This window comes from Pipistrellus hanaki (genome assembly GCF_964339955.1).
Source record: "Pipistrellus hanaki genome assembly, chromosome: 11".
Classification (NCBI taxonomy): domain Eukaryota; kingdom Metazoa; phylum Chordata; class Mammalia; order Chiroptera; family Vespertilionidae; genus Pipistrellus; species Pipistrellus hanaki.
The window spans coordinates 4,606,383-4,618,704 of record NC_140513.1 but is presented as its reverse complement, the minus strand read 5'-3'; the positions used below and the strand labels follow the sequence as shown (position 1 = coordinate 4,618,704).

Here is a 12,322-nt window from a genome sequence, read left to right as displayed (position 1 = left end):
AGGGAAGCCTGCCAGATGTCCCTTCGGAGCAGGAAGCAGCAGAAACCATCACCGTTTTATAGAGGGGAGCAGCTCCCCCTGTGGAGATTGCTCGCTTCCTAAAGAGGTACCCCAGCTTCCCTGTTAATCCTGTCCCACGCTGTCCCCCGGCGCTCAGGATGGCAGAGGAGGTCGGATGGTGTGCAGCGGGTGGGGAAGGAGGCAGAAAGTAGGCCCGGTGGTTCTGAGGTGGGAGATGATTTTGAAATCAGCTGTGCTGGGCACACCTGTCTCACAGGGCACCCACCCCCATAAGGCACATGGTTTGCTGTGGTGGCAGAGCAGCCAGATACCAGCGAGCTTCACGCCTCCCATTCACCTCCCTAAATGGCATGTAGGTTATGTAGATTCTATTTCCGCTCTTGCCATAAATCTACAGTGACAGTCCTATACGTAATTCTTGGCCGAGAGCACAGAAGTCTACAGGAAGTTAGCATAACTTCAGATCGGAGATAAAATACCAGCATTGGTTTCACATTTCAGCCACACCCGCTGCACTGTTCTTGGGATCTTGTTAGGTGACCTGGGATCTGCCCAGGCCCCCTGCTAGCACCCTTGGTGGCTGAGCAATCACAGAGAGCTGTCAGGTGATTTCAGAGACGGATTGTAATCCTTGGAGAGTGCCAGCTAGCCAGTGATCTGTCAGCTTCCAAACCCATGGGTCAGAAGACTTGGGAACCCATATTGGTTTGTGGATAGTGAAGACAAGCATGTCAAACTCAAAGGCTAACACGGGCCAATTAAGTGAGGCATGCGGCCTGTGGGTCGAGAGTTTGACATGCTTGCACTGAGAGCATTGGGCAATACAGGAAGACGTAACCATTTTCCCTGGGAGATTTTTGTTCCTAGTTTGGGTGTTGCTGGGTTGGAGTGACTCACATGTGCTCCACCTTCTTGAGATTAACCTCCAGGGTGGCAGCAGGATCTCTAGGGAGGTGGCCTTGGAGTCCAACCAACCTGACTTGACTGCTGCCCACCACTTCCCTGGCTGTGTGACCTAGGATAAATGACTTACCCTCTCTGAGCTTCTCTTTCCATCTCTGTAAAATGGAGCCATGATAGTATCTCCTTCCTAGAGCTGTGTGTGAGGAGCCAGCAGGTTACTAGAGGTGGTGCTTTTAGCAGGACCCCTGGCTCAGAACCTCAGGGTCTCTTCCAGCCTCTTGGGTCACGAAGCTAAGTAGCGCTCTTGTTCTGTACCTGGTTGAAGGAGCTGGGCCTGGTTATGTCATCAGTTTCCCCTGAGATCAGACACTGGCCGTGGCATCAAGCAGATCCCCAAAATAGTTCCCTGGGGCTCTGCTGCTTCTCCAGCCTCCAGAATTCTCTTGGCTGTATTTGTGTCAAGTAGGTGTTGGCAGGGGCCAGCTCTGCCTCTTACCTTCTCCCTGGCCCCTCACTTGTTCCTGGGCCACATGCCACTGTGGGGATGAAAAGAGCAAGCTGTGACCGAAGCCGGTTTGGCTCAGTGGTAGAGCATCGGTCTGCGGACTGAAAGGTCCCGGGTTCGATTCCGATCAAGGGCATGTACATTGGTTGCGGGCACATCCCCGGTGGGGGGTGTGCAGGAGGCAGCTGGTCAGTGTTTCTCTCTCATCGATGTTTCTAGCTCTCTATCTCTCTCCCTTCCTCTCTGTAAAAAATCAATAAAATATATTTAAAAAAAAAAAAAAAAAAAAAAGCAAGCTGCGGAGTTCTGGTGCAATCTGGAGCTCCAGGGATACCCACACAGTTGGGCACAGAGCATGTGGCTGAGGCCTGGCGCCAGGGGACGCGCTGCAGGGAGCCAAGCAGCTGACCTGGCGGTACAGCAAGTTGGTCTTTAAGACACTTGGAATGAGCCGGGACCGGTTTGGCTCAGTGGATAGAGCGTCGGCCTGCGGACTGAGGGGTCCCCGGTTCGATTCCGGGCAAGGGCATGTGCTGTGGTTGCGGGCACATCCCCGGTGGGGGGTGTGCAAGAGGCAGCTGATCGATGACTCTCTCATTGATGTTTCTAATTCTCTATCCCTCTCTCTTTCTCTCTGTAAAAAATCAATAAAAATATATTATTTAAAAAAAAAAAAGACACTTGGAATGAGAACTCACCAAGCCTGCGGCTGCCAGCCTCTGCCTGAGGCTCCTCATGGTGTGTGTGTGTGTGTGGGGGGTACCTTTTTCTCGTTGCAAAGTGGATTCTTGGGTCCTGGGAAGCCTCTTGGGTTAGTTCATGGGTTAGTGCAGTTGTTTCCTGGGACAGGGCGTCACGAGGGACAAGCCGGTGCCTGAGCTAAAGGACAAGCCTTACTTTTGTTTCCTAGAAAATTGTGCAAGCTGGCGACAAAGACCTTGATGGGCAGCTAGACTTTGAAGAGTTCGTCCATTATCTCCAAGATCACGAGAAGAAGCTGAGGCTGGTGTTCAAGAGTCTGGACAAAAAGAATGATGGTGAGCGCTGCCTCCGGAGCCGGTGGCCGGCCGCCCTGGGCTCTCCGTGGGCCGGGCCCCCGCTCACGGCCTCTGTTGTTGCAGGGCGGATCGACTCTCAGGAGATCGTGCAGTCCCTGCGGGACCTGGGGGTCAAGATATCCGAGCAGCAGGCGGAGAAAATCCTCAAGAGGTGAGTGCCTGGCCGGTCTCTGTCCTTGGCCCATTCACACTCAGCATGACGAAGGGACGCTCCGGGCTGACTCTGGCGGCACTCACTGCTGACGCTGTCCTCTGAACTTTGGCTTCTGGGAGTGTGAACGGGTGAATGAGTAACCAGCTTGCAGGTCTGCTCTCGCTTGAAGAATCCCTAATCACCTCGAAGTGAGCTTGTTCAGTGACCCCGAAGAAAAAGACTAGTGGGGGAGGGGGGTCCAGTAGGTGAAAGGCGAGCAGGGAGCACCCCTCTCTGCCTGTGGGGAGGGGAGGGGCTCACGTGGCAGCCCTCCCTCCACGTAAGGTGGGCTAAACGCCACCAGCAGATGTGCTGCCTGAAAGATGGGGGGCAGGGGAGCCGTGGTCCTGGGGGATCAGAGCTGCTGCTGGCTGGGAAGCCGCACAGAAGAGCCCTAGGAGGGCTGGGCCTCTCCCCCTCCCCGCACCCGCTCCCCGGCTGCTGTGCTGTGTGTCTGCCTCGGTGACATCTGCTCAGAGCACTTACTGTCTTGTTTCTCCTCTCTCCTCTGCGTCCTCCTTTGTCTGTCTGTCAGAATTCGAACGGGCCATTTCTGGGGCCCTGTCACCTAGTAAGTATCTGTATCTCCCTCTAAGCCTCTGTGCCCGATCTCTGGGGTTCCGGTGGGTCGTTGTAGCCCGTTTCTGTGCCATGTGAAGTGTGGGGGCACCTTGCCTCTCCTCGGGGCAGAGGCGCCCTCCGTGGTGTCCTCGGCGGCCAGGCGCCGGCCTGTGGCTCGCCTGGAAGAGGGATGTGCGGCTGACGCGGGGCCTGTGTTGACGCTGGGTAACCGTGCGCTCCTCCTGCAGCATGGACAAGGACGGCACGATGACCATCGACTGGAACGAGTGGAGAGACTACCACCTCCTGCACCCCGTGGAGAACATCCCCGAGATCATCCTGTACTGGAAGCATTCCACGGTGAGCCCCGCCCGCAGCCTGGAGGTCCCCGGGTCCCTGTGCCCGGCCTCGGGCCCCATCCGGGGTGGGGGTGGGGGTGGGGGTGGGGTGGGAGTCTCGCTCGCCTCCCCTTCAGCAGCGTGACTGTCCACTCCTCTGCCAGCCCACAGAGCCCCCACCTGCCTCCTCCGTTTCCCACACGCCTGCCTCCTGATGGCCTGGCCATTCCCCAGCACAGGGTTCCTTTGCCAGCAGTGCCCGCCTGTCCCACTTCACACACCTCCCCTGATGGTTCTGCTCTCCCACAGCCAGTGGGCGCCTTCCGGGCGGGCTCTCTGCAGGGACAAATGGCCCAGCAGTTGGTTTCTCCCCCCACGGCCCCATTTTGTGGGCTGTTTCTCCCACCATCGCACATTGCTCTTCCATCTCGTCAGAGCTGTGGTTGAGCATACAGACCCGCACCCGCACTGGTAGTGGCCACACTGACGCCCTGCCCTCGGGCCTTCCTGGGGCATGCGCCCTCTCTGCTGGTCCCTGCTAAGCACCCCCTCGATGTTAGTGCGATTCACCCAGGCCGTCAGCTCCTCCTGGTCAGTCTCCTGCGGTGCCAGCCCAGGCCTCACCCTGGGGCACCTGGCACCCTTGTTGGGTGAAGTTATGTGGACTGACCTGTGGTCTGGCCTGCAGCCCAGGTCTGAGGGGAGCTGGCTCTGTCTGGCCAGCCAGGATGCCACCCAGCAGAGAGGGTGACGCGCAGGCACTGCACCCCCAGTGTTTGCTGACGCCTTAATAATGTTCTGCCAGCGCAATCTGATGACGCATCAGGTTGCAGGAGGATTTTCACCCTTGGTTTATGGGGTCAGCACAGCCAGCCTGGCGACCCTCGCTCAAATGCCTGTGTGAGCGCTTCTGCGGAGCTCCCTGGCGGCCGCTGAGAGGCTGCCTGCGGGTCTGTAGCTGCTTCCCTCCAGCCGGGCTCTCACATTGCCCACCTGGGCCTCCCGAAGGCCACAGACAGGGACAGAGCTCTGCCGCCTTCACATGGAGGCGGAGGGACAGGCTGGGCATCAGCTTCCTACCCAGAGTCCTTGGCAATCTCCCCGCCTGGTGGCCCCTTCCGCACGATGGCGGTTATGGACCTGCCGGCCACCGGCAGCTTGGCCACAGCATGGGGCCTGCTTGTTGACCTTCGTTGATCCTCCCTGCAGATCTTCGATGTGGGTGAGAATCTGACCGTTCCCGACGAGTTCACGGTGGAGGAGAGGCAGACGGGGATGTGGTGGCGACACCTCGTGGCCGGAGGCGGGGCCGGGGCCGTATCCAGAACCTGCACGGCCCCCCTGGACAGGCTCAAGGTGCTCATGCAGGTACGCAGGCACATGGGCCCCGGACCGCTGGTTGCCGCCCCTGGGCTGCTCTGGTGGGTTGGTCCTCCCTCCTCTCCCTGGTCTGGGGCCCTGCTTTGCACCCATATTTTTTCTGTCCCAATAAATTAGATTGGAATTTTTACTCAGACAAGGGCAACATTAGATCCAGGCCTGGGCAGTGCACGTAGCGGATCTAATTTTATCTGAGGCCCTTAGCCAGGTCACATTACAGGGCCATAATGCGCACTGTAAAGCTGGTGAGGATGGGTGTGGCAGGAGCCTGTCTGCAGCACTTCTGGGGAGGTGTCACATGGGGACGGTGTGAGCAGGTGGTCACCTGGCCTGGCCGCCATCGTCATGGCCAGAGCCCTGACTCCATGCCCAGGGCACGGAGATAAGCTAGACCAGCGTCAGGGGCAGGGTTCCACCAGCTCACAGGCACCGCGGTTGGACTTTAGCGTCTTCGGAGCAGCGGCCAGTCGCTTCCTGTCCCTTGTTTGTTCTGGCACCTGCCTGCTCAGAACAGGCGTCATCCTCTCCCTCCCCCTCAGCCCTCCGGGCCTGCCTGCGTGGATGAATCCTGTGGCCCCTCCTCCTCGTGCTGAAGCAGGGAAGTGGAGTGGTTCCGGGAGAAGCTCCAGGCCTGGATCTGACCCCATCTGGGCCTAGAGCCGTGTGCCCTCGGGCAAGTCCCTGGCCAGGACTGCATTGCTCTGAGCCGAGGAGCCTGGGACACACTGCCTTCCCAGGCGAATCCTTCAGAACCCGGGGGCGCTTCGACATGGGAAGCATTTCACTCGGCTGCAATGACACAGTCCTGCCGGGTGCCTTAGAGCAGCCCAGCGGTGGGGCAGTGTGGGGAACATGGCTGTGTTTTCATGCGTGTGGAAGCTGGTCACGGTTCATGGAGCTCATTATATAATTCTCTGTACTGCTGTACATTTTTGAAATTTTTCCATAATAAAAAGCTCAAGCTCGATCTTTTTTTTTTTTTTTTTTAATTCTTACCTAAGGATGTTTTTATTGCTCTTAGAGAGAGTAGAAGAGTGAGAGGCGGAAGAGAACATCGATGTGAGAAACATCAATGGGTTGCCTTCCCTTTGCTCCCCAACCAGGGATTGAACCTGCACCCTTTTGGTGCCCGGCCAGGGCAGTTCAGTTTTTAAATGTTAAGAAATGGTCCTTGGAGGTGCTGAGCTCAGTGCTGGCACAGTAGGTGCGTGGGGACATCCGGCTGGGCCTCGGATGGCTGCGTTGATCCTCGCAATGCCGAGTCGGTCTTCAGCACCCGAGGGGAGAGAGCCCTCGTGCCCCCCACGACGCTGGCGCGGAGGAAAGGCCGAGTCCTCTGACCCCCGTCCTTCCTCCTCAGGTCCACGCCTCTCGCACCAACAACATGTGCATCGTGGGCGGCTTCACCCAGATGATCCGAGAGGGAGGGGCCCGGTCACTCTGGCGGGGCAACGGCATCAACGTCATCAAAATCGCCCCCGAATCGGCCATCAAGTTCATGGCCTATGAGCAGGTGAGGGCCCGGCCCCCAGACAGCGCTGTCCATTGGCGAGGAACAGCGGGTGGGGCGGGAGGAGAGGCCTGGGTCCGACCGTGTCTCGGCTAAGCCTGACTGGCCCCGGGAGGAGGGGGCGGGAGGAGGTGCTGGTCTCGGGGTATCAGCTCGTTTGCTCCCTGTTGTAGATCAAGCGTCTCGTTGGGAGTGACCAGGAGGCTCTAAGGATCCACGAGCGGCTTGTGGCCGGGTCCTTGGCAGGCGCCATCGCTCAGAGCAGCATCTACCCGATGGAGGTGAGGGCCCTGGTCCGGGGCGGACAGGTGCAGTGGGGTGGGCGGTGGGGATGAGGCTGAGGGGTGGGCCGTGCTCATGCTCTGTCGCTTCTGCAGGTTCTGAAGACCCGGATGGCCCTGCGCACGACAGGCCAGTACTCGGGCATGCTGGACTGCGCCAGGAAGATCCTGGCCAGAGAGGGCATGGCCGCCTTCTACAAAGGCTACGTCCCCAACATGCTGGGCATCATCCCCTACGCGGGCATAGACCTGGCTGTCTACGAGGTGAGGCGCAGGGCTCAGGCCTGGCACTGGCAGGAAAGATCCAGAAACCCCCTCCTCACCCGTCCCTGCCTGTTGTCTCCAGGCCTGGCAGCCGCTGGGGGGGGTGGGACAGGAACAGCACAAAGTGTCTCGTCCACCAGACTCACTGCGAGGGTCCCCTGGCAGCCCGAGCTCCGCCCAGAGCTTGGCAGGCAGGTCCCAGGGCCCCAGCACTCCGGGCGACAGAAGTCAGCTTCTCTGGGCCAGGCAGTGCTGCCCCTGCCTCGTCCCCACTCCTGTCTGACCCAGGGATCTGCGGGGACAGCGGAAGCAAAGGCGGCGGGCCAGGCGCTCAGCCAGCCCAGGCCACGCGAGTCGGGGACTGGCCTCCAGACGCATGTGATGGGATCCAGTAGCGTGTCACCCTCCCCCTCACTCTGGCCAGGCTCGCTGGCTCTTCGGCTCACCCCGCGCCCTTCCCCTTGCAGACCCTCAAGAACGCCTGGCTGCAGCGCTACGCGGTGAACAGCGCAGACCCGGGCGTGTTTGTGCTCCTGGCCTGTGGCACCATGTCCAGCACCTGCGGCCAGCTGGCCAGTTACCCGCTGGCCCTGGTCAGGACCCGGATGCAGGCCCAAGGTAAGGCTGGTCCGAGGCCAGTCCCAGGGCAGGCTGGGATCCAGGGAGGAGCCGGCGAAAGGCCTCTGACGGACGACCTCTCACCCCTGCAGCCTCCATCGAGGGCGCCCCCCAGGTGACCATGAGCAGCCTCTTCAAGCAGATCCTGCAGACTGAGGGCGCCTTCGGCCTGTACCGGGGGCTGGCCCCCAACTTCATGAAGGTGATCCCGGCCGTGAGCATCAGCTACGTGGTGTACGAGAACCTGAAGATCACGCTGGGCGTGCAGTCGCGGTGACGGGAGGGCAGCCCGCCGCGGACTCTGATCCTGGGCTCGGCCCGGGATGTGCAGCATCTCATTCTGTGAATGTGCCGACACTACGCTGACGGAAGCCAAGCTGTGAACCCTGGGGTGCAGCGCAGGGACGGGGGGATGGGGAGCTGGCAAACCCACCAGGTCTGTCCTGCTGACCAGCAGGACCCGGGCTGATGTGCAGGAGAGACCGGACTTTCCTGTAGTGTCTGCCAGACAGCAGGGCTTGGAGGCGGCTTAGTTCTTCCATCTCTTCCCGCCAGACCATGGCCCCGGGCCCCTGCCCTCTGCCTGCTGGGCATCTGCCCTGTGCCCACTTTGCCGCCTCCTCACTGCTGTTTGAATCTGGCAGGAGGGCCACCAGCTCACTCCCATGCCCGCCTGCTCCTCCCCCTCAGGCCGCGGGGAAAGGTGCTTCCACCTGACCTCACCCCCGACTTCCCAGCGTGCAGCATGGCCCTGGCGAGGCTGTGCAGGGAAAGGGGAGCCTGGGAGAGCGCCCACCGCAGAGGGGCACCGATGCATGCAGGCCTGCCCAGCCCGGCCGCTGGCTGCCTGGCACCCAGGCGCATGGCTTGCCCGGAGCCCGGGGCCTCTGCCCTGTGTGCTGGGGCCTCCTGTGCCTGAGCTGGCTCCAGGCTCCGTCGGGACTGGCACCAGCTCAGATCCAGCTCCCTGGCCTGCTCTGGCATGAGGCAGGGGGTGTGGTGTAACGGGAAGGCCAGTTTCTGCCCCGGGTCTGCGTGCCCTGAGAAGGAAAGGGGTTGGGGCCTTCATTAGGTGTTTTTGAGAAAAGGGTTTTGTTCTGAAGGACAAATGGACAATGTGAAGTCCTGAGCTTCCAGAGGGAAGACAGAGCGAGCGGAGAGCTTGGCTGACTGCATTAACGTCTGTTCCTGACACCCTGGGGTCACGTCCGATCCCAGCGGGGCCAAGCGGGACCAGCCTCACATTCCACTGATGCCACGTGTCACTGCTGGGAGCCTATTTATTTCGTATTTATTTGAACAGAGTTATGTCCTAACTATTTTTATAGATTTGTTTAATTAATAACCTGTCATTTTCAAGTTCATTTTTTATTCATATTTATGTTCATGGTTGATTGTACCTCCCCACACCCAAGAGGTGGGGTGAGGAGAGACAGTTGAAGTGGCCTTCCTGCCACTGCCCACATGGGGTCACATCTGTCCGAGGACAGAACGGGCCAGGAGCAGAGGGGCCCTGGCCCAGAGGGGTGTCCTTGGCAGGTGGGGGCCGCGCCTCAGGACCTGAGGGTTCGCAGGGGGTGGGAAGAGCGGGAGAAACCTCAGTTCCGCTAAAGATGGAAGTCCATCCCCTTTTCGCACCAGGAGGGTCCGTTTCACCCTTCCTGAGTGACAAGGCAGCGGTGCCTATCACTGTGAGTCCGGGGCGGGGCTAGAGGAGGGGGCGGCCAGCGCCCACCGCCTGTGAAGTGGGCTTCTCCCCGCAGCCCCGCCCCCGCCCGCTGCTTCCGCTCAATAGTGCTGGTCAACCGCAGCCTCAAGTTGCACTTTTCATTCTGCCAGAATGGCCCGACGGACAGTAGATGGGGTGCAAAGATCAATGCAAAAATTATTGTCATGTGTAAACATAGTTCTAACTGGAATTTGTGAAAAAGCAAATTAAGAATTGGGAGTTGTCATTAAAACAGCCTAATAAAGTTGTTTGAAAGCCCATGACCGAGCATGGTTTTTCTGATCTGGGCTTGGGTGGTGTGGGGGTGTTCTGTGTTAGAAAATGAGCCCAATTTTTTCATCATTGCAAAAACAAAAACAAGCGGAAACCGGTTTGGCTCAGTGGATAGATCGTCAGCCTGCGGACTGGAGGGTCCCAGGTTTGATTCCCGTCAAGGGCACATACCTTGGTTGCGGGCACGTCCCCAGTAGGGGGTGTGCAGGAGGCAGCTGATTGATGATTCTCTCTCCTCGATGTTTCTAACTCTCTATCCCTCTCTCTTCCTCTCTGTAAAAAATCAATAAAATATATATTTTTTAAACAAATAAAAAAACAAATCCACTCCCCCTGCCCAGCATAAAATTGATGCTCCTCCTTTACAATGGGTGCTCATTGGATTTAGGGTGCTCTGAGGTCCACTGGCGGTCCCTCTCCGTAAAGCGGCACCGGCCCCCCTCACTGGCTGCCCCTCCCCAGCCCCCAGTTGGTTCCTGCCCTCCTCCTGCTTGGGATGTGGGAGCCCCCCCCCCCCCCCCCCCCGCTTTATTTGCTCTGCCTGTCACCCCAGGAGAGGAGGAGGCCGCAGCCCTCAGAGCGGCCCGATGCACCAAGTACTCAATAAAATGTTCATTAAGTAACGGTCCACGCTCTGGTCCCAGCATTCCTGGGGCCGTGGGTCGGGGACGGTGGCAAGAGGCTGTGGGAGGCACAGAAGTGTGCCAGGGTGGACTGGCACACAGCCTTCACATGGGGTTGAATAGTGTGTCCTGCCCTCCTTGATTTAGCATCTGTTTCCCAATTGGTGTCCACTGGGAACCTCGGAATGCTGCTTTATTTGGAAGTAAGGTTTTGCAAATGTATCCCGGGTAAGATGAGGTCATACCTTACTAGGTGGGCCCTAAACAGATGATGGTTTCCAGAGAGGGAAATTCACACAGACAGGGAGACCGAGAACACCACGTGACCACAGAGGCAGAGGGCGGAGGTGCATCTCAGAAGGATCGCGTGCTGTGGCCCCGGCCTGCCGACACCCCCACTTCAGACTGCAGCCCGGACTGTGAGGAGGGCTTCCTGCTTTAGCCCCGGCGCTGTGGTGAGCTGTGAGGCCCAGGAGACTGACAGCCATTGGCCTCAGCTGCTGTCAGGGTCACAGACATAAGTCATTTGGCTAATTGGTGCCCCACCCCTCCAACCTGCCCCCTCCGTTCTCAAGCTCAGAGCTAACCTGGGCAGGTGCTCTGATACGGTCAAAGCTCTGAGCGCCCCCACGCCTGCCTTCCTCCAGGCGTCTCCCTCATCCCTCCTCCGCTCCGTCTCTCCTCACCTTCTCACCAAGCCTTCCCTCAGCCTCGTTTACAATGGTCACCTCTTGGTGCTCGCTTCCCTTCGGCAGCACCGAAACTAAAAATTAAAGATATAGAGAAGATTAGCATGGTTCCTGCGCAAGGATGACGCAAATTCGTGAAGCGTTCCATATTTTTAAAACAATAAAAAACAATAATAAAATAAACTTTTGGCCCTGCCGGTGTGGCTCAGTGGTTGAGCCTATGAACCAGGAGGTCATGGTTCGCATAGTTTGATTCCCAGTCAGGTCACATTCCTGGGTTTCTGGCTGCATCCCCAGTAGGAGGTGTGCAGAAGGCAGCTGATCAATGTTCCTCTCCCTTTCCCTTCCTCTCTAAAAAAGAAATAATAAAAATAAAAGAACAAACAAAAATAATACTCAAAAACAATGTTTTAAATGGTAACCAGTCCCCCCACCCCCCAACCCAGCCCCATGTCCTTCTAGCTTCTCCCTCGCTGTCCACCACCAGCGCTACTGCTGCTGGCTCTCACTCCCGGCTTAGCTCCTTCCTCCGTGGGAGCGGGTGTTGGCTTTGTTCTCCGCTGTTCCCGCAGGTGCTGGGCGCCCAGTGGTGCTTAACGAGCAGTTAGTTAGTGACTGGCTGACGGAAACCCACCCAGGTGTGTGTGGTGGGCAGACTCAGCCCCCTCCCAGGGCCTCCCAGGGACTCGGGACATGGCCACGGGGTCAGGGCTGCTCAGCAGCTGACCTTACACCAGGGGGTGAGGCTGGGTGACCGAGTGGCCCGCGGGGGCGGGAGAGGCAGGGGTGATGCCAGGACTCTGTCCGGCCGCTGGCTCTGAAGAGGGAGGCGGGGCCACACGGTCAGGGTGGCAGGCGCCTCTCGGGGCTGGAAAAGGCCAGGACCAGGAACGCTGCACCTGGAGCCGAGCCGGGAGCCTCGGTGGGTCTGACCTCTGGCCCCGCCTGCTGGAGAGTCGCCTGCTGGAGAGTCGGAGACCGGAGACCGAGTGGAAAAGTCTGGTCCTAATGAGCAGTTCCATCCCCTCACCCTCCCATCCCAGATTCCAGAGGCAAGCAGTCATTTCCACCGAAATGCCTTGCATTCCAGATCTCTGGCATCCCAAAGGCAGGCCAGCCGTGGGGCGGCTGGGGGTGGGGGAGCCACGTCAGCCTCCTTCTGAAGCCAGAGGTGAAAGGTCCCCTCCAATTCCTGGGAATGACATTTATGGAGCACCAGCCGGGTTAGCCCTGGGCAGCTCTAGGATAAGGTGGCCAGACATCCCGCTTTGGGGGGGACAGTCCCGATTTTGTTTAAAGCGGGACGTCTGGCCACCTTATTCTAGGAGGTAATTCCGCCTAGAAATTCCACGTCCATCCACCCATGTGCTGCCTGG

At 58.8% G+C, this 12,322-nt stretch overlaps 1 protein-coding gene across 7 annotated transcripts in view; it reads left to right on the top strand.

Annotated features, from left to right (window-relative positions):
• SLC25A25 (solute carrier family 25 member 25) overlaps positions 1-9,624 on the top strand; it is a 31,854-nt gene extending 22,230 nt beyond the window's left edge. For 3 of the 7 annotated variants that reach the window (XM_084899905.1, XM_084899906.1, XM_084899909.1), the window contains exons 2-11: positions 2,340-2,466; positions 2,551-2,638; positions 3,216-3,251; positions 3,490-3,601; positions 4,789-4,947; positions 6,320-6,472; positions 6,643-6,750; positions 6,847-7,014; positions 7,482-7,632; positions 7,725-9,624. In XM_084899905.1, the coding sequence (XP_084756031.1) occupies positions 2,340-2,466; positions 2,551-2,638; positions 3,216-3,251; positions 3,490-3,601; positions 4,789-4,947; positions 6,320-6,472; positions 6,643-6,750; positions 6,847-7,014; positions 7,482-7,632; positions 7,725-7,909 (1,287 nt within the window). In that variant the 3' untranslated portion in view covers positions 7,910-9,624. The remainder of the gene's footprint in view (positions 1-2,339; positions 2,467-2,550; positions 2,639-3,215; positions 3,252-3,489; positions 3,602-4,788; positions 4,948-6,319; positions 6,473-6,642; positions 6,751-6,846; positions 7,015-7,481; positions 7,633-7,724) is intronic. The other 4 variants (XM_084899907.1, XM_084899908.1, XM_084899910.1 and 1 more) reach the window with 2 other exon arrangements.
• The last annotated feature ends 2,698 nt before the right edge of the window (positions 9,625-12,322 follow it).